This window comes from Sinohyriopsis cumingii, chromosome 15, assembly GCF_028554795.1.
Source record: "Sinohyriopsis cumingii isolate HCF-2022 chromosome 15, ASM2855479v2, whole genome shotgun sequence".
In the NCBI taxonomy this organism is placed as follows: Eukaryota; Metazoa; Mollusca; class Bivalvia; order Unionida; family Unionidae; genus Sinohyriopsis; species Sinohyriopsis cumingii.
Window position 1 is genome coordinate 131,193,785 of NC_142975.1, and position 23,412 is coordinate 131,217,196.

General features: G+C 34.4%; 1 protein-coding gene across 1 annotated transcript in view; it reads left to right on the forward strand.

Moving 5' to 3' along the window:
- Nucleotides 1-21,672, forward strand: part of LOC149782787 (metabotropic glutamate receptor 3-like) — a 59,128-nt gene extending 37,456 nt beyond the window's left edge. Inside the window, exon 2 of the mRNA XM_089935176.1 lies at nucleotides 20,670-21,672. Coding sequence (XP_089791302.1) covers nucleotides 20,670-21,326 — 657 coding nt within the window. The 3' untranslated portion in view covers nucleotides 21,327-21,672. The remainder of the gene's footprint in view (nucleotides 1-20,669) is intronic.
- Nucleotides 21,673-23,412: the final 1,740 nt, after the last annotated feature.

The following is a 23,412-nucleotide window of genomic DNA, read 5'->3' on the forward strand; positions in this document are numbered from 1 at the left end:
GATCCTAAACGAGTATGAAGCTTTCCGTTTGTAAATGTTATCCTAACATATTGTTGAGATAATAATAATAATATTAATAATAACAATAATAATGAATGTGCGTATACTTAATCGTTTGAACTCCTCTTAGTTGAAGATTTTGGGTTTGTGTGTCTTGGCGAATAAAATAATCATTATTTTCTTTCTTTGTTCCCGGTTTGCAAGTTGCTTACGGGCTATTAATTTTTTAAAAATCTAGTATTTTTAACTGCTTCTCAAAATAAATATAAAAACCCCAGATAGAAATGCCATAAATATTAACAGTTCTGAGTACACGTTAAGTCAATATGCTGATGATTCAACTCTCTGCTTGCTGATGGTGACGCCTCCCTCAACAATGCTCTAAATATTCTGGATAACTTCTCTTGCCTCTTTGGTTTGAGGGTGAACATTGACAAACCCCATGTCATATAGCTTGATGCCAAAAGAGGTCATGGTGAAGAAAAAACAGCAAATACTGTCACATGGAATCGTGGGCATTTGTAGCCTCTTCGAATTACATTGTATTGGAGCCAAAGTACCACTACTGTAGGAAATATTAATGAGAAAACTGAATAAATTACACAATTTCAAGTTAACTGTTCAAATGGTAGAACATGACAGTAACACCATCATTATCTCTTGCTATGGTTGTTCAGTATTTCATGGTACTACCTGACCCTCCAATGTAAAACATGCAAACTTTTTAAAGAATGCTTCTTAATTTCCCTTCTAGTCAGGGCCGGAGCCACACCCGGCCAGACTATCTGGCGCCCTAGGCAAGGTTAGATTCTGGCGCCCCCTCCCCCCCGGAAATAACCAATTTCAAAATTTATAAACAATAAAAAAAAATAAGAATGCGCCCCCTGAAATCAGCGCCCTAATCGGCTGCCTAGTTTGCCTATATGGTAGCGCCGGCCCTGCTTCTAGTGAAAAAAACCAAGTCACATTAATAGACAAATTCTAGACAGTAACTATAAAGATCTTTGTCAGGAGGTGCTGCGCATTTCATCATTTTTGTCATGAACTTAGATCACTTGGATGGAAGTTTAATTGATCCACTCAGTCACTGATCAAGGAAATTTTATTTTAAAGACATTCATGAAGAGTCTGGAAGAAACACATTTTTTATTTCTTATAGAAAGAAGGTCTATTGGACAGGTCTGGTTTTTCCATGGTCAGATTAAGACAATTACAACCCTTGAAGATATTGTAAAATAAATAAAATAAAATAAATAATATTACAAGCTCGTGAAGAAAACAATCTGTATTTCTTATCAAGATATAATTTGGAAATATGACATATTGCATGAATTCAACAAATAGAGTGCTTGATGCCATACCGGAAACTTGGAAAATACTATTAGAACTGCATGGAAGAATCTCCACTACATAAAAATATAGGTTGGGGATAACTGCAAAATCATTTTTATAAGATACATCTCATTAAGACAAAAGAATTCCTGTGTAATTACAAAATAAATGAGACTCTTCTTTAACTCAAAATTATTCACTCGAAGAGGGGAGATTATTAGGCAAAAGTGCCGTATTTAGTTAGATTTAGATGAAACAAGTTAGTCCTAGGATTATTAATCAATATATTTCTAAGTATGATATCAATCCCTGTGCATATAATTATATATATATATATATATATATATATATATATATATATATATATATATATATATATATATATATATATATATATATATATATATATATAATACATTTCAATCAACTACACAGAGGATATTATTATGGACTTCGTTCCTCTTATAATATTCAGGATACGGGAATTGTTGCATTTGGGGGGACACCGACAGTTGTGGGGGGAGGGGAGTATTTCCTGGGCTGGGCATGAAGCACTGTACATACATATTCTAAATTAACAAGGAATCATACATACATACATACATACATACATACATACATACATACATACATACACACATACATACATACATACATATCTGAATTTCTTGACAGGACAATACCCATTACTCGAATCCAAATAAGAACTGGTTGCCGATTGCGGGTATTAGAGCCATTTATAGTACATCTGCTTCTGTTATAACAGTAAATGCCACTTTCCTGTGATTCATTAAAATTAATAAGCTGTAATATTTCTTCTAAAGGAAGCACCATATTTAATCTCAAACATTAGTAACTGTAAACCAGATTTGGGTGAAATATTTCAATCATATGTCAATAGATTACTGTTGTCGAAATGACACATCACTGAAAAAGATCAAGACATTTAGTTATCACCACAAGAGATCATGATTGTATAAATGTTTTATGATGTACATAGCGAATGATGATCAGCATAATAATGATGAGAAGGAGGACGAAGATAATGATGAGGATAAAGAGGAGGAAGATGAAAAGGGGTGATGATGATGATGCTTTTAAAAAACGTTTGAGTTATACCAAGCAAAATGCAATACTCTGGACCTTTACTCAATCTCTATTTTCTCCTGAATTCAATACCGATAAATTGCCCGTCTTCCATGTAGTTTATAATTAGTAGTAACACAGTTTGATTCAACAGTTTATACAAATTTCCCTGTTTGGCCCATTTCTCATATTGCGAAATACTTGCGCACTTTATTAACAACGTTCTTTTAAAAAAGGAAGTCTAAGGGGCAGGAGTTTACAATTGTTGCTTTTTGAATATCATTGTACGCCCTAAGTGTTCGTTTGTGCAACATACTATTTAACCAGAATATACAAGTATGGCATAAAAATATGGTTTTAGGTTTCATATATGAACTGGCAATTCCCCAAACTCCGATGTACCACTACATCTTAGGTGTTGTTTGCATAAAATACCCAACTGACCACTGGTCATTGTCAAGTCAAGTTAATGTGTAACGTATTAGGTTGCATCGTCTCTGGTGCTCAGCTTGTCCAATAATGAAGCGTTGTGGGTCAGTGATCATGCCACACTTGGTCCAAATTATCGGTGTAAGTGCAATTTTAAAAGGTTCTAACTTCTTTGCATTTCACTCGGTGGCAGTTACATTTTCACTATTTATCATAATCTACTTTCTCCCTGGAGTTTCCCATTTTTGTCCAGGGTGAAAACTGTAAAGAAATGGCTTTCTCCTGATAATCACCACTGGTAATCACTGTTATAAAAATATTCATATATATGCATGGAGAGGTTTGTAATAACGATTTCTTATTCACAGAGCTGAATAATAATAATAATAATAATAATAATATTGAGGACTTTGTATAGCGCCTAATCTTTAGAGGCTCTAAGCGCTTTTCAACATTAGACTACACCTATAACATAAAAAACATATATAATGATATTATTACAGAAAACAAACACAATGAAATTAGAAAACATAAAAAACATGCGTTAAATTTTTAAGGTAGGATACATTATTAGGTCTTTATGTTTGTTCTTGCAGTCGAAATAAGTGAGTGAATTTAGTTGAATTAGCTTGGTCTTACTTCAGACGGGCATCTCGTGAATGATTTTTGCTTCTGCATGGCTCCTTTTTCTTCCTAAATTTAAAAGGTAAATTATAACGAACACGAGTGGATTACGTTTATCTATTTTATTTTGATATTTTAAAATGTTATAAGTGTTCTGTAGCATGATGATGCCTTATTATGACAAAGTGGTGCGCAGATTTAAATTTCACTCGCATACTATTAAGTTGATGAGTTAGTCTTAACCACCATTGTGCAGCTCCTAAGTTTAGACGGCATTCTAATTTTAAAGTTACTGATCTACGCATTGAGGATCAATAATAATTAGGCGAGTGTATTGAATGACTGAGTCGTTATTGTTATATCTCTCAAATGACCCGATTGATTTTATGCTGCTTTATGCTTCCCAGCAGGGAGTATAACCCACATCTGCCAAATTCCCTTGCGATACGATTATCGTGTCATCAGAGTGACTATTTCTTGACAGATTAAGGATCGGCTTAGAACAGAAAATGATGGGAAAACTTAATTCACAAAGTCAGTAAGGCGCTCATGTCAGGAAGTAATGTTGTGGCGATGGTATAAACTAAACCGAGTCAGTATTCTTTATAGGGTAACATTTGTCGAAAATACTTCGTTTCAAATTTATCAATATAAAATATTAAGTAAATAATATATTTTCATAAACTTGAAACAAATCTTCAACTTGCTATTAACAACATAAATCATTTTGAGGATAGGCTCAAACGAGTATGATATACAAGAGAAATATCGGTATTTCAATTCAAAATTTAGAAGTAAAGAATTCACAGTATCCAATGTAATGATAAGGACTATTTAAATACCAAACAAAAATGGGTGAATAGAATGGTGGGCGTAGCTGGGGTGGTAGGGTATGGTTAATAAAACCCAGATTTTTATTCAGTTTTAGACAAGTTATGTTCGCTCTGTATTTTTTATTCCATCTACTTGCGGCCTTAGTCGCATTTGACCTGACTTGTCCCGGCAGGTTAAGTTCTGAACTTGATGTAAAAATGTTAAGGTTCGTTTTAATATATGTATTTTACTAATCTTGTTAAAGTATGTAATTCCAGATGTTTGGTGTAGAAAAGCTGAACCGTTTTGCATGCCTACAAAATCATTTAGCACTTCAGTCGGTCAGCCAAATGCATAGTCTACAATAAACAGATTCCTATCTGAACATTAAAGGCAGGTATAAAAGCAATTCGTAAAATGTTATTTACTTTAGTTTTTCACTGTGTATTTCTATGGTCAAATTTAATGTTGGCTTGACACAGTACATTTATGAACCATAGAGTACACTCTTGTATGAACTAAATCCTATTATGCCGTGGAGATAAACAAGAGTAGTAAGGTTGAAACTAATATTACGTAAATTAGAGTACACTGTTGAATGAAATAAATATTGCTATGTCACGGAGACAAGCAGAGGTAATTAGTTTGAAACCGATTGGTGAATACAGTGTGCATAACCTATATGTCTTTTCTTTTCATTTTGATCTTCATATTCAGCTTACCGTTGTTGTTGCTTATCTCTTTTGCCACCATTATTATTTTATCATCGTCGTTTCCATCATTTCAGCAGCATGCTGTGATGTTATTATTATGTTTCTGATATTTTTGCTGTGATTGTTATTGTTCTTGTTGCTGTTGTTGTTATATCACCGTCTATTTTGGTAACCACAGCAAGATTTTATATAAACCCATATCCTTATTACTAAATAGGGATTACACCAGATCAAATGCGGAATAACTGTTACTGAGACTAGTCATCCTCTAAATAGCGTTTGATCGAATTCCGTTTTTAATGGCATCTCGTGCCACTCAGTTTAATCGATGTCGATTCAAATTTCTCTGTTGATGGCACACTTTATATCAACATATCTCTTTGTGGTGCATTTCATGTAATCAGTTTGAATGAAAAATCGACACCAGAAGGACAGGTTTGAAGAACAATCAAGAAACACTACAACAAACTGATACCAAGCAAACAGTAGATATATGACACAAGGGGACAATACTACGCATAATGTAAACTACTTGAATATTGGCTGTTAGATAGCATGGTAAAATTTCCAGTAAACTGATAACGGCATTAATGTATAAATGGAACTGATTAACATTACTGAAAGAAACCGCACATATTATTCATATCTGCTCACATGACAGATACAGCTTATATTCCCAAAGAGGTGAGTTGAAATTGCAAGAACAAAATGTAAGAGTGTAATCCAACCGATCTTCCTAAAATGTACTCTAATGGTAATAACTAAAACAAAAGTATTAGAGATATTAGACATGATATCGACAGTTATGCAAAAGAAATTAATGCATCCAGACAGACAGACAAGCAGCATTACACATGTAGATACATGCCCATGTGTATGCACACATAGACGCATACGAAAAATATTTTTCACATCTTTGAAATAGTTCTCACGCAACCAATATAAACTGATTGGCACAAAATAATTTCATGTACACGTTATTATATTGCTCATGAAACAGACTACCTCCTGAATAATTGTAAAATATATTGACAAACTCACTTATTATAAGTGTTCTCGTCTCTTCACCTTTTATTTGTTCAATTGCTTTTTGTAGAGAGTAAAAGTGAAATCCGCATATTGCTCCTATGTTTTATGTAGTATGCTATCTGCATGTTTACAAGATAAAATCAAAACAAGTTTGCATCACAACAAAAAATGAAACGAAACCATTCTAACTTCCAGAACATAACGCACGTCATCGTTAAATGTTCTGTGTTATATTGAAAGTGGCTGTAATTGTTAAGCTTTGTTCAAGCGGATATGGTGTGCATGTAAATATATACCAACAAATAGTGTTTATTTCAGGTTTGGGGAAATCAATTTGAATACAATTTATTTCAACTTAGCCGTAGATGGTTTTATAAAGTGTATAAAATCAAAATGAGAAAATAACTTCCTTGTAGAATGATCTGAGATGTAAGAAATGCTGCAGTGTTTTGTGCAATGGTCTGACATGTAAGATAATCTTTAATGTAGAATTATCTGTGGTGTATGATAAACTAACATTTTCATGTGCAATGATCTTTGGCGTATGATATCGTACAACTTTCTTGTGGAGTAAATTAAGGTGTATGATATACTACAACGTTCTTGTGGAGTGAAATGAGACATACTAAATGTTACAATTTTCTTGCAAAATGATCTTAGGAGTAAGATATACTACATTCATGTGGAATGATCTATGGCTTAAGATATACTACAACTTTCTTGTGGAATTATCTAAGGTGGATGGTATATTAAAGAGGTTCTTGTGGAGTGATCTAAGGTGCAAGATATGCTACAACTTTTTTGTGGAGTGATCTAAGGTCTAAAATATACTGAAAATTTCTTGTGGAGTGATCTAAAATGTACAACTGACTTCAACTTTCTTGTGGAGGGATTTATGGTGCAAGATATATTACAACGTTATTGTGGAGTGATATTAGCTGTAAAATATACTACAACTTTTTCGTGGAGTGATATATAAGATGCAAGACGTATTACGACTTTCTTGTGGAGTGATCGAATGTGTAAGATATACAACAACTTTCTTATGGAGTGATGTAAGGTCTAAGATAAACTACAACTTTCTTGTGGCGTGATCCAATGTGTAACAGATACTACAACTTTCTTGTGGAGTGATGTAAGGTGTAAGTATACTACTACTTTCTTGTAGACTGATCTGAGACGTAAGATATACTACAGTTTTCTTGTGGAATGATTTGAGACGTAAGATAAATACAGTTTTCTTGTGGAATGATCTGAGACGTAAGATAAATACAGTTTTTTTGTGGAATGATCTGAGACGTAAGATATACTACAGTTTTCTTGTGGAATGATCTGAGACGTAAGATAAATACAGTTTTCTTGTGGAATGATCTGAGACGTAAGATAAATACAGTTTTCTTGTGGAATGATCTGAGACGTAAGATAAATACAGTTTTCTTGTGGAATGATCTGAGACGTAAGATAAATACAGTTTTCTTGTGGAATGATCTGAGACGTAAGATATACTACAGTTTTCTTGTGGAATGATCTGATACGTAAGATAAATACAGTTTTCTTGTGGAATGATCTGAGACGTAAGATAAATACAGTTTTCTTGTGGAATGATCTGAGACGTAAGATAAATACAGTTTTCTTGTGGAATGATCTGAGACGTAAGATATACTACAGTTTTCTTGTAGAATGATATGAGACGTAAGATAAATACAGTTTTCTTGTGGAATGATCTGAGACGTAAGATATACTACAGTTTTCTTGTAGAATGATCTGAGACGTAAGATAAATACAGTTTTCTTGTAGAATGATCTGAGACGCAATATATACTACAACTCTCTTGTGGAATGATCTACGGTGTAAGATCAGATACGACTTTCTTGTGGAATAATCTACTATGTAAGATCAGATACGACTTTCTTGTGGAATGATCTATGGTATAAGATAAATTACCATTTCATCAAAGGAAGCAGAATATATTTCCACAATTTGCTCAACTGTTATTCTGTTAGATATTTTTGTTTGGATGCTTACTATATAAATGCGAGTAATGTTACAAGATCATATGAGCAATAATGCAACAGTGAGAACAAATACCTTTTTTTATTTTAATTCAAAGTGACACGGAGTAATGAGCTAGCTCGTGTGAACCAGAAACAATTTCAGGTGGATATTTCCGCAAACGCTAACGTAATGTCACATATGTAAAGCACACAGTATTTAAAAGAAATGTAGTAAAATCAACGAGACCTTACAACAAAGGAAAGAAGAAATCACGATTTCTACGGTCTTGGTTACAGAAAGCAAGAACAGATACATTGATTATATTATCAATTACAAAAATGGACAGAATGAATATTATATAATACACCAACAGCGTATAGAATGGTTAGCTGTGAAAAGTCTGTATTCTTCCTTTGACTTTTATTTTTTCATTTGTTGAAACATTTGTTTATGTCGTTTATTGCCACTTTGCGCGAAACAATTTTTAAACATATTTAGTGGCTATACAATCTATTCAATAAGTGAAAAATGTTATATCAGATTAAAGTAAACGTATATCGTAAACAAAATTGGAAAAAGAATGAACAGTTCGTTGTAAAAAAACAAAAACAATTTTGACATTTTCCTACACAGTCAAACCAAAAGAATATGAAATCGGTTTACAGTTAACTATACATTAAATAAGTTTACCCAGCCATCCTCCTTTTTGATCGTTGTTTGTATCCTCGGTTAGTTCGAATATATGAATGTGATGACAGTTTGAAATGACAATATCTCCAAGTCCACTAGTCACTAATCTAAAAAGTTACAAGTTTATCGGTCAATACGAAAGAAAGAAGCTGGAATTTACTGTTAACATTTGTCCAAACGAAATGGACATTATGGCTAGCTGTTTCTAAAACTAACGTGCTTCCAACTGCTTCACAAGTAAACGATTTATGCATCATTACATCGGCAAAAATCTCTCTCATTCTCAGTTTAAATCAGTATTGACACATCAAATAGAAAAATAAAATATTTTGATCTATGTTGTTATTTTATTGTGGAAAATGTAAAACGACCATGACTGCGGTCTCGATCAAAGAACACTGGCGAAATAACTTATATTTATATAACCAGAAGTAGTATTTAAAACAAATGCACAGCAGATATAATTTTTACAGGTTAAAAGACTAAAATTATTTAATTAGTTAGGTGTATAAATAAACCCGACAGTTTCCTTGAAAATTTGACATGGTACAGAATTCTACTTAACGTAAACGCAGTAATATTCATTATTATATGCTCATTCTTTCCCCTGTTAACTTTACATTGTCAGAATCGTTCAATATTACCCGATACTGAACTCGCGCGACAATACACATATAGCATTTACGTGCATAAAGGAACTACTTTCTATTGTAAACAAACAATGGACGCAGACGCCACCACTTTTGATTTGTACACAAATCATGTACATTTGCGTAAGAGGCTCTTTACGTTGTGGTTGTTTAAATTTGTTTCTGAATGAACTAAAACATGTTTCGTGGATTTCAAAACACCCCAGCTGTTTTGGCACATTCCGCGTTGATACAATGTTTCGGATTTAGGCAAGCTACATTATATAACAGACGGAAGATAAAGTCTTTACAAACAACATACAAGTGACAAGTCATATACCCTCTTCTTTAGCTGGTGATAAGAATGGCAAAATAACATATACTTACAGTTTTACATCCTGAATTTCCTCAAAATGTATTTTCGTAATTCTGCAAATTCGAATTACATGAGCCATGTCATAGGTTTTAAATCTGGATTACACATTTCGAAACTCTGCTCTCATTTCGATGATAAGTGCAATTGCATCCTCCTTACTGCACTCAAAATTAAATACATATTAAATTCCATAGCGTCTTTTCGATAATTGCAATTGAAAGACTTCATATTTGTCACACATTATGATTTCAAACATTCAATGACAGAAACAGAAACACATTTGCAGATGTAAACACGCTTCTCCCGGGCCACTTCAATCCGATGTATTTCATGTATAATTTGCACAGATGAATCCAGTCCAAAATCACAAACTTTCGTCGAATCGAAACAAAATACCCAAATATGTTCATTCCAGATTAAATGGAAAAGTTGTTGCACTGCACATTCATTCACAATATGACTGCAAATTTCAATTATAACTAGACACGCCATTTTCTTTCGAAAGTTATGTCAAGCGCGCACCAAGTACAAATTTATCTGGGCGGAGTTATGTGCGCATTAATAATGATGTCATTGTGTAATGACAAATCTGCGCTTGTGTATTTAGTGTGGAATACGGCATTCATTCATTTACGTTGTTTCTTGTAGTGTATTTTGTTTATATAATTAAACCTTAGGTAGAATAAAAAAATGAGCATATAATAAAAAGGTTACTGCATTTGTATGGGAAAATATGAACTCGTTTTGTCGGAAGGATATACTGCACTCCCAAGGTCGTGCAGTATTCTATCCCAAAACTCGTTCACATTTTCCCATGCAAATGCAATTATCTATAATTACATTCACGTGATCTTAATGTGTTGTTTACTGCTTTCTTAAGAAAATAACAATACCCGTTTTCCATAAAGCACAGACAACACGAAATATCTTTCCTGCTTCCACGAATCATACATAATTCGGATTGAAATCCGTGTCATATATTTTTTTTAAATAACACATTTAATTTAATTGAAGTATACGCAAAGAATCCAGCTGTGGTTTATCAGGATCAGAAAAGCAGTCCCGTGCATGTTTAAAGTACCATTTGTAATGTATACATTTCTTTTCATGATCCCTTTCTCCTCGATTTTAAGCTTTTTTGGTTGCTGTTAATCTATTTTATCATCATCGTCATCATCATTGCCACCATCGTCCTCTTCTTCCCCTTCTTGTTCTTCTTTTTCCAAATAGATAGCCATGAATGTAGTTTAAAATGTTTTCAGTCTTTACATCTACGTACATCAATTATTTGTAGTCAGTGTACATGCAGAAAATATTATCTCGTTTCTGTACATGTTTACATGGTAAACTCCAGTCTCTTTTACTCTGCTTTATGAAATCATTCTCCAGCAAGTACTGAATTTTCTTTTCCCAAATATTCCTATTTGAAAGGTTTTATCCTGTACGGATGCTGTTTCGCAGACGTGAAAGTTCAACGTCATGTTAGATTTTATTCTTGTAGGAACATCTGAAATCAAGTGCTCGTATTCAAGCAACAGATATTTGAGTTCATTATTTTCTTGTTGCTTCATATGTGAATGTTTCTGGTCCTAATTATTCATAATTTCTGAATTCCGAAAATTGGTTACTCCAAATTCACTAGATTCCAATTCCAATCCATCGCTTAAATCCTCATTGTATGGGACAGGTACAACTAAACTGATTGCATGATTAACCTGGCTGTCTCTATCAACACACTACTTACCATAATTATATGGCATATTTGTATATAAAAAAATCGCCTTACGAGAGTATTGATGATTTAATTTAAATCACTTACCTTCATTTCAGCTGTGTAAGGACAATAGTACTGAGCCTGAAGATGAATTTTTGGAATTAGCAAGAGAGCCAGAACTCTATCAGCAGGCTGAAAACTTCTTTCATTTGTATGTTTAATATACCCTAAATTCATTTTTGACTGAGTTGAAAACAGATTAGTTCTTGCAACCTCACAAACTTTTGACAACTTGTACTTAAGATTGGGAGCATAATCGAGAAGATTAATTTCTCTATCTTCATTCGAAAGAAGTATTCTCTTTTAACAAATTAAATGGTCCGAGGACAGTGTGTCCAGAAACTAGTTAAAAGTGAGTAAGTCCTAAACATTCTTTAACTGATTTCCTGACAGCAGACAACAGTAAACTCCTTCATCCAATCTTTTCCAGTACCACATCAGTATAATCGAATCATATTTTTCAAAATGTTTGATAAAATCGTTCTAAAATACGTTGGCTATCAAAGTCATAAACAGAAGACTTGAATCGCTGAATGCCTACTTGATGCATAACTTGCTGAAAAATTCCAGACATACAATTTGACCCTTGATCCGATTGGATAGATTTGGGATGGCACAAATTGAGTAAAACTGTATCAAAGCTTTTAGTACTGTTTTAGTTTAAATATTCCTCAAATGAAATTCTTCATAGAATCTTGCAGATGCACACAATATGGTCAACAAATAAAGGTTGCCTGACTTTGTATTAGGTAAGGGACCGACATTACCTACCATTATTCTGCTAAATGGTTCATCAAATGCACGAATAGGTTGCAGATGAGCCTTAGGTATCTTCTGATTTAGTTCTCCTACCATCTGACAAGTATGACAGGATCTACAGTATTTACACATCACTTTAATTGTTTGGCCAAAAAAAGTTATTTGACATTCTTTTATAGACCTGACCAGCAAAAGGAGTTGCATCGGCTAGACTAAGGATTTAATGTCTATACGACCTTCTCACTACTATTTGGTAGCTCACCGACCACTCTTACCAGCCGATACCTCAATTGATCTCCATTTTCTGATACGTATTCCATTTTTAACATAACAACAGACGTGTACTTCTGTGGCTTTAGTTTCGCTAACAGCCCTCTGAAACAAAAAAGAGATCTCATGATCTTTTCTCTGTTTGACGAGAAGGGATTGTTGTTTGTTAACCTGATTAGAATAAAGAGAATGATCTGTTAAAAGATCAAAACGAGGAGTAAATGTGTCTTCAACAAAAGACCGACCAATACATGTGACAGTTAGATGAATAATTGACTGATCGACATCATTCTCAAAAGCGTTCTTTAACATAGCTATATTAACTTCACACGATTGCTATAAATCAGGGACTTTTGTTTCAATAGGATCGACTTTCTGATCCAAACAAGGCTTCTCAGGTAGAAGGGAATTAACCACAACCTTATCTCCAACTAGGTATTTGACAAATAATAAATGAATATCCTCGATGGGTAAAGACGACACTCTCCCGATTGTCACAGGTCCTGAGGCTGTCTGATAACAAATTTACACAATGGAGAGGAACATTAACAAAGCAGCACTCTACTTCCTGAATCAGAACACTCTCAGACGGCTTCTCAGAAAAAGGCAAAAATACTGATAATAAAAGACGCCGAGAAACTCCTGTGTCTCTTAAAATTTTAATTGGTATAACATGACAGGGAGAAGCTTCAATGAGTGATCTAGAACGGTTAGACATGATGGTTCATAATTCTCCATAATAATATCAGACTAGGGTCTGTCTGACCAAACTAATATATTCCTTTCAATACATGACCTAGTGACCTCTTAGAAATAAAAGCATGTGGAATAGGTCTGTCTTGGTTCTGTTGCTTATTTTTCAATTTGCAGAAATCACAAACAACGTACCCTTTCTTCTTGCGATAGTTAAACGTAGGAAAAGATAGGGACTTCTGATCTGTCTTATCAGAAACACGATTTTTAAAGGTTGTACCACTTTGAAATTTGGCAGTGGTTGAAAGTTTTATTTTACCAGAAGACTGCTGAGTGGAGATTTAATGACAAAAGAATCTTTATGAGCTAAGGAATATTCGTCAGCAGTATCAAGGTAAGTGATAAAGCCACTATCGATAGATTTCTTGGGCTCTTCAACTAATATAAGTCGTCTCAGATTCTAACAATGTTGAAAAACTTTCTTGGCTAAGCAGCACCAATCCTTGTCTCATGCAAATTTCGACAAGAGTTTGTCCAGTTTCGTTTCTATAATTCCTAAACTTTTGTTGACACCAACTCGTTACCCTTCAATATACATTAAGTAACCAGGTCATAATCAGCACTTTGCTGTACTGACATGAAAGTGTAGATGTCACGAGCTTTTCCAATAAGTCCAATGCTCCCTTGACCATTTCAAACTTTCAACAAATTTGTTTTTCAAAATGAAGAAAATATTTATCTACTTCTATTTATTTAAAGGAGGGTACTAACCTGATATTGTTATTAACATCAAAACCTGAATTTGTTTTTAAAATATATATGTGCTTTTCACTTGCCATCTCTAATTCTTGTAATATAAATTTAAATGCCTTTTCTCTCTTTGTCTCTTTCTCTCTGCCATTGCAATTGCTTAATCACCTCTAACTCTCCCCCCTCTCTCTCTCTCTCAATCTCTCTCTCCTCTATATCTAAAAGCAATCTTTTTCCTTCCTTATGTAAGTGCATTTGTCTTTCTCTTGCTTTTTAACTATTTACAATTATTGTTCCTCTTCCTTAAACTCAAGCTTTCTAAACTCTAATTACATCTTGTATTTTAAGTTCCTTTACGTTTATGTTAGAGTCTGATACGGGCTTACTGATTACATCCAAAGCATGTTTCTCCAAAAGTCCTGTTCCAGCAAATATTGGACCAAAATATTTTTTATTTCTTGCTTTGTTAAAGAAGCCTTCGCCTCAGAAAGATTATATTTTTTGGCAAGCTGGATCAATTCATCCTTTTTCAAGGAGTATAACAGTTCCGGAGTTGAATTTGAAATAAAGATCTTAAATTACATGTATTGTAGAAGCTTGTTCGTGTCACTATAGATTTCTATAATAGGAAATAATATATAAGACTTTGACAATTCAAAACAATGTGCATCAGAGTTTCAAAAACAAAATTTCCTGGAATATTTCAGAGAAATTTGAATCTTATGGACGCGAGCCCAAAGAAGTAATAGAAATGTGTGAAAAGCTACAAAACTTTCTAAAATACAACAAATAATTTATTTCCCTAGAATGTAAATGTGAAAATGAAAAATAACTTACGGTTCAAGTTCTGATAATTAATGTTTTGAATAATCTTTAGTGAAAATTCGAATCAAGTTTAACGCTGAAAGTGTTGACATGCATGAGATGGCTCGTAAAGTGTTGATGTGAAAACGATACTTTTGTTGCATTGCGATAATATGATCCAAGAAGAAATCCTTGTCTGAATGTTCAGTACAAAGTCAAATCTATATTTTGAAGAATGTTATCAGAGCACTTTTGTATTTCGAGAGAAGAAATAATTTGAATAATTCCAATTGAAGTACAGTACACAACAATAACTTGATTCTGTTTGGATATTTAATCACGAATGAATAATCTTTAACTTGCAAGATTATATAGTCTTCTGCTTGACCTCAGGTCACAATTAACATTTTCTAAAACAAAACCACTATCTAACGGAAAATAACTTTCTACAAACTACTTACTGTTTACAAAATAAATTGTTAGTTATAATTAGAAAATTTGTTACCAAAATTATTATATAGAACCTGGAATATGTCAGGTACGCCAGGTAAATTGAAGGGGAATTTAAATAACCTAGACCGACACCCAAAGAAACATGTTTACTTATGTTAATAATGATCTCTATATTAAACCCATCCACATAGAGAATATTTTAGTTTAGCTATGTATTAGTTGTTTCCATTTTAAAAAATTCACTAATTCGGGTCAGTTATAAAATAAACTCGATTTGGACAAGGTTAAGTCCAACATACAATATCCCAATATGATAGCATATAAAGAAATAAAATAAACTTTTTATATAAAAAAATAAACAATGCAAGGCACCCACGACAGCGATTTACCTCGTAAGTGAAACTCAACATTTTAAATCAATGCTCATCGTACAGATACAACTGCTGCATGACAGGAAAGTAAGATGACCTTAAGTATAATGAGCTTGACGTTTTCATCGCATTAAGAATGTGATGCAATGGCGAGAAAACAGAAGTACTGGTTTATCGCAAGGACAGTGATGCGATACCACAAGTGCTTCCTTGCAGAATGACTTGATAACACAAGTACTAGCATACTTCAAACACAGTGATGAGATAGCACACGTACTTGCACGCATAATGACTAGATAACACAAGTACTGGTATACCGCAAGCACAATGACAAGAATGCACAAGTACTAGCATACCGCGAGCACAATGAAGAGATATCACATGTACTTGGATGCACAATGATAAGATAACACAAGTACTGGTAAACAGCAAGCACAATGGTGAGATGCTACTAGTACTGGCATTCCGCAATGACTGCTTCACCGACTACATCAATATTATTTTTTATTTCATATATTTTATTGCAAAGCAAACCTTAATAAATGTTTGTGTTTTATTGCACAACAAACCTAAATCACTTTTTGTGTTTTATTCTGCAACACCCATGACATGTTTATATTCCGAATAATTGTTTATGAGGTTGCCTTATCGGACGTTCATGTTCCACGTAATATTAAAGTATATCCGACCATAATCGCTCTAATGTTGCGGATACTTTAAATGTCAATAATAATTTAGGCATTCACTGATTGTTTACCATCGAATTAAAACTTTCAGCAGTGAATACAAAGACGATACTCTCTAGTGTCGGCCACGTTTCGAAAGCATACATTTCTAGGCTTTTAATATTTCTTCTTAAATATTGTCCATGTCTCAACTTAGTTTTAATCCATCTCACTGACTTCAGTCAGAAGATGATTTTCTTTATATTTCTCTAATTTTAAACTTAGTGTTTCTTTTTCTTCTTCTAAACAATACCTACCTACCTGCATACATACCTATGTACCTACCTACCTATATACATGCATACAAGATGAGTTTTTGCTGTTACTTTATAGACATAACCGTCCATTGTTGCGCATGAACAAATACAGAGTTGATAGCATATACTAGAAACATGACACTATCATATATGACTGACGGAACTTCCTGCAACAGTTCAAACTACGATCTTAAGCAGAAAGACAACGGTAACATAATACTAATATTTTATTGGCTAGTAATTGTATTTATCATTATATGTGGCTGTAGTTTGACATTTTGTTGATGTATTAAAGGTTCATGACTTTTAACACTGTCTGAACATCATTATGAAGAGAAATGACTAATTACACTGGACAACAAATTTTTACAAAAGTCATGTTACTGAAATAAAATTAGTCAATTCTTATCAATTTTTATGTGCTGAACACGAATATGACAGTCAAATTGCAAAATTGGCTCTAGTTTTTTTGTAATCTGCAAGAAATTAATGTTTACATAACGAAATGCATTCCAATAGTAAAAGGTCAACTGTAATAGCCTACCTATAAAAAATCAAGTCATTGACTACATCTTAGATTTCTTCGCCTGTCTCTTGTACAGCTGTTCGGGAGCATCTCTGAGGAGTGTCCAGCAGTAGTCAGCCAGCATTGTAGTGGACCATTTTCCCTGGTATCTTTGTTCCATTGTTGCGATATCTTGATGAAAACGTTCGCCGTGTTCATCACTAACAATACCACAGTTGCTAGGAAAGAAATCCAAATGGGAATGAAGGAAGTGAATCTTTAGAGACATATTGCAGCCAAGTTTCTTATACTTCATCAACATGTCTTCTACTAGTTCCTTATAGTTTTCTGCCCTAACATTTCCGAGGAAGTTTGTAGAAACTAGGCGAAAAGCATTCCATGCTTGTTTCGCGTCACCTTCCAGCAAGTTGTTGAACCGGTCATCTTTGAAAAGCTCTCGAATCTGAGAACCCACAAAAACTCCCTCTTTAAGCTTTGCTTCGCTGAGTCGAGGGAATTTTTCATGCAGGTATCGGAATGCTGGCAAAGTCCGGTCAATGGCTTTCACGAAGTTCTTCATCAAACCTAGTTTGATGTGAAGGGGTGGTAGCAAGATTTTCTGAGCCTCAACCAGAGCTGGGTGTTGGATATTCTTCTCTCCAATGGCTACATTCTGCCTGTGAGTCCATTCCTTCCTCATGTAGTGCATTTCCCTTGCTCGGCTATCCCACTCGCATAAGAAACACATGTATTTTGTATATCCTTGCTGCAGTCCCATTAAAAGGGCAACTACCTTCAAATCACCACAGAGGTGCCAGCTGTACTTGTTATACTCAATGGAATTCAGTAGCTGCCTTAAGTTATCGTATGTCTCTTTCATGTGGACAGCATACGCTACTGGAATAGATGGAAGAATGTTTCCATTGTGCAAAAGCACAGCCTTGAGACTCAGTTTCGAAGAGTCCACAAATAGTCTCCATTCTTGTGGGTCATGAGTGATTTTTAAAGCATTCATGAGGCCCTCAATATCGGAACAGAATATCAGATTACTTTCCTTTCTGAAGAAAGGCTCCAATTGCTGGTGGCGCTTTCGATATGCAGTAATTGTGACATCTTCTTCTAGAAGATTCCATTGTTGGAGTCTTGATCCTAGCAATTCTGCCTTGTTCTTTGATAAGTCCAAATCACGAATCAGGTCATTTAGTTCTTCCTGTGTTATTCTGTGTGGGGTTGATGATGCACCACAGTGAAAATCTGGATCACTGCATGCTGATGGACCAGGAGAAGAACAGGTCGACTCACCTTTGTCTTCGTCAGATGAATCAAGAGAATATTCTGCTGGAGGTTCTGGAATAGGAAGTCCCTCACCATGTGGAACTGGTCTCAATGCAGACGGAATGTTTGGGTAGACTATTCTCGACTTCTTTCGCTTCGTTATTCCGCCGGAAAGAGGAGGAACCAAGCAGAAGTAACAGTCATTTAGGTGGTTGCTTGGCTCTCTCCACACCATTGGGACTGCAAACGGCATTGATGACCTTTTGCAATTCAACCACTGTGAAAGCTGTGTTGTACATGTAGCACAGCATATATGCGGAGCCCAAGGCTTGTCTTGGTCACCAACCTTGCATCCGAAGTAAAGATGATATGCCTTCTTCACTTGAGAATTGATACTTTTCTTCTGGTTGGCAAATGTCACTTCCCCACAAATATAGCAAAAATTGTCCGCGGTATTAACACACTTTCGAGGCATTACTGTTCTTTATTGTACGTAAATGGATAAAATAATAAGTTTTATGTAACAGTAGCTTGAACTGTCTCGCACAACGTCTAAAATATTTTAAATGCTGAACCTACCTGATTGGGCTTTATATAGTACACTGCTTACGTCAGCTTCAGCAGCCGCCTGGCATTAGTATAATAGGCCTACACATGTATAGTACACTGCTGACGTCAACTTACTAAAGCAGCCGCATGGCATTAGTATTGCATTGCATCAGAAAATGATGCAATCAACTGTGGATGATGTGAGCATGATGGTATTATGCAATGTTACATCATTATTCCGGATGTTGCTGCAGTCCTACTGGAGAAATTTACACAGTGAAACATAGAAAATGAGGTATATGAATATCTTCAAAACGAGAGCCAATACAAATTTTTCACGGTTATATTCGTGTTCGGCACACCAAAATACTACAGATTAGGGCCTTTTCAAGTCAGTAATGATTTCACTGTTGACCAGTGTTATGAGATTATTAAGACAACTGAGAGAATAACTAAAGCCTATTGTCATGATATTGACTATTTAGATTGATTGTTTGGTTTGGAATAATACACACTATTTCTCTTCAAGCTTATAACGCAAATGCATGCAAATGAACGATGCAAATTTGGTATGGGTCTCTTCTATGAAGAAAAAAAAAGATTACGGATTGGTATGGGTCTCTTCTTTGAAAACAAGTATGGATTCTAACTCTATCCGTTGATCACTTTTCAGGTCCAAACAATATATTGTACTTACTGTTGTATGAAACCTGTGGACAGATCTAGTTCAGGTCTAAACCGAAGAGTAATCGGAAGTCAAATAAATGAAGGTTTACCAATGTATTGTATATTTTACACGATATTACATAGTCGGCATGAACCATTAATGTGGAAAATTCATTTCAGTGTATCTATACCATTTACTGTCTCCTTTTATGCTACAAATCAGAAATTATTAGATAGAAGAAAACTTTTTAAAAAATCGTTAAGAACCTATTTTTTCAAATTACAAAGATCTTAAAGATGCAGCATCAATCGAAGGATATGAAACTGAACAATAATTAGAATGGAGCATAAAGACTCTTTTTCTTGTCGCTTTTAGATTTATTTCATGGAACTCTAGTACGCATTTGAATCCAAACATTGCTTGTTTCTAAAAATTATAAAGTGTTAATGTTCTTAATAAAGATGTTATCAGTCTTGTTTAAATGACTGTCTTGAATATTTTTTTCTTTTGGAGGACATTTGATCAGTATTTGGCTAATATATTAAGTTACCAAGGTTTTATAGCATGGTCAATATAAAAACAGTTTAATCGTATGACTGAATTTTCAGTGATGATATGCTAAAGATATTCGTTTGTTCTTATGGTCTGCTTAATGCCGGTTTGTTTTGATGGAACTTGATATGATCATGCGTATGGTAGCCTAACATTAAGTTATGGACAATAACCTCTGGGTTAAGATTTTCCGTTGAAATGTGCAACCCAGTCTTTACATTTTGGTTATCTTTTTTATATACTCGTTTCTCATTTCAATTATGATGACTAAGTGGATGTAGTCAAATACATTACCAAGAGTTAAATAGTACGACAGATACGATACAACGTTTAAAAGAGATACGGAAAATGAACCTATCTCTTTAATAAATGCATTTGTATTCTCAAATAATCATGACACGTATTACAGTAGTTCTTAAAATATTATACGCGTAATAATTGTATGATATAACATATTTTAAAATTCTTTATCTTCAAATAATGTCATTGTAAGTTATATAGTAAACGTTTATCTTCAGTGTTTAAACCTATTTACGGTTCTTTTTTCAGATAATTACGGTCATCATTTCGACAAGTATAACACCACCCGAGATCAAGAAGCAGATGCCTGTACGGACGGAGAAATTTGTTGAACTTTTCTGTAACCTCCCACTTGAGGGCCTGATTTCTTCGCTTTGCTACAACTTAATACTGGTCATCGTATGCGCTTTTTACGCCTTCAAAACTAGGAAACTTCCAGATAATTACAACGAATCTCGTTTCATCGCGTTCTCCGTGGACACAACCCTTTTGATTTGGATCACATTTTTACCAACTTATTTCACAACATCACGGGCGGACTCAAAGGTGACTATCTTAGCCCTGGCTCTTTTGTTAAACGCATACGTGACACTGTCATGCCTATTCATACCACGCATCTATTCACTCTATAGCCAGAAAAGAAAAGGAAGGATGCAGAATTCCCATAATTACCAGGACTTCCGAATAGTCAAGCATGTAGTGCGGAGGAAAGCATCACGTGATCGACCGAGCGAAACACATACTCAGTCAATAGATTTAGGAGTGGTCGTTTCCGTTCCTAGTTTCTCGACCATCTGCTCAGACGCGACTCAGGGATCTGTTGAACATGCTGTGGCTGATGGCAAGGAAGTGACGGAATATGATATTCTTCCTGTAGAGTTATCGCTATTAAATACCAATGTTTAGAGTGCGATCAAGACGCATTTGTAGACGAACACAGGAAAGAAAGTTTCTGGACTTTGATTGCATTGCATGATTTTCCCTAGATCAGACATTTATAATATCTTCGTTTATAATAATTGATATATGGATAGGATTTACTTTACTGGTCTTAGAAACAAATGCGTCAGTCAAATTTGCTTTATCTGTGTTCCCATTGGTCAATCTTAGGCCTTTTGACTTTCATTAAATCAACAACTATTCTGAAGAAAAATATGTCAGTGAAATTGTTTTGAAATATTACAACATTGCGTTTCTTGCTGTGTAAGATTAAGTATTAACTATCATTGAATTTTCTAATACATTTGTCTGATTAAAATAAATTTTAGAAAAGCCGTAAAATGGATATATTAAAGCTATATCGATTATTTCATTTCTCACAAAGAGACTTAAACCAACCCCTCCCAAGAAACCCCACCAGTCTCTGGTAGCTGATATGAGGTGACACCAGTTAAGCAAGTCGTTATTTGGGATCATTGATAAGTCAACAAATTGCACGAGTCATGGAAAGTAAAAATGATGTGAAAGTTTATTAAGTTGTATAAAATTAAACAAAAGATTCATAAGTAAATTTGTTATTCCGTTTAGGCTCGATTCCACACTGCTACAAGATGAGATAATTTATCATGTAGATAATAGTCGTCTCCCTCCCTCCCCCCCCCCCCCCCGCCCCTTGCCCCCATCTGTTGCTTATTCCATTTGTAACCCAGGAATGCATGTTTGCAAGTGTCATCAGAACTTTTAATTTTAACTTACTGTCATGGTTGTATTATTTTGGAACACAGTGGAAGGTAGGCAGATGACTGTGCCTTGGACACCCACGGCGGGTATGTCGCCTGAATACAAATCATCAATAAGTGAATAAATACAGAAGGAAATATTGACAGGTTTTCAAAGAAAGAAAGTAATAAACACTTCTTCCAGAAACAAAAGCTCGTTAAAGAATATATATATATGTGTGTGTGTGTGTGTGTGTGTGTGTGTGTGTGTGTTCCTTATTGCTAATTTCTCATTTACAATATTCTAAACTCTTTATTGAGAAAATTCTCTTCATATTTCAAATCCATTTTCCAATTCCTGATCATGTTCTTTTCGTGATGCTCCTGAAATAAATTTATTTCCTTGTTTAATACCTTTCTGTGTTGATATCCTTTGCAATGTTCTTAGAAATTATAGTCCTCTGTGTGCTTCTTTGTCAGCGCTATGATGTCTTTCTTATTCTATGTCCAACGTTTATGAAAATGCATGTGATAACGCCTTTAAACGGCATTCACACAGGATCGATCGACGTAAACGTGTTCGTCCACCATTATGCCCACTAGAATACATCGTATCTGTGGACCTCGAACGGCCACCTCGAATCTAGAGTTAAAATTAAATCATAATAGTTGGAAAGGTACGATTCGATAAGGGCTAATTGTGGCCCAAAATTTAAATTTAAAATTAAATGCTTGTGAGTATTTGTTATGGTTATGCCATATTCACTATATATCAACTACAACATATGTACAACATTTATGATGAAATAGTGTGCATGTAACTGTTAATTTTGTTCCTATATAGGCATATGCTCAGTACAAGGAAACACTCAAATTTGCCAGATCTCAGCCTATTTGAGCCCTCGAAACGCTTGATTTTCAGCAGAAGGTACTGTTTAACACATATTCAAATTTTATACATGTTCTAATTTGCGCTCATCACTAACGAGCAGAAAATGATGAAGGCAAAATGCTTAATTTAGACCATATGTCATTTTCGTTGCTATATAATTACAGTTTTAGAGTATCATTTGACAATAATTTTGTTTGCCATTTTATGTTTCTTGAAACAAAATAGACGTTCAAATGTCACTCCAATTTTATAGGCGATTGCATTATTTCTGTTTCTGGCCGTAGTTTGATATATTTTCATTCAGGTAAATCATAAGCTGGGAATATGAGAGCAGCTGAACATAGATGAGGAGCATTGGTGAATGATGTTCACAGTAATAAAAAAGAAGCAACCGATGAGTCTATTTTTGACTAAAATGGTCTGTTAAAAAGGAATGATGGTA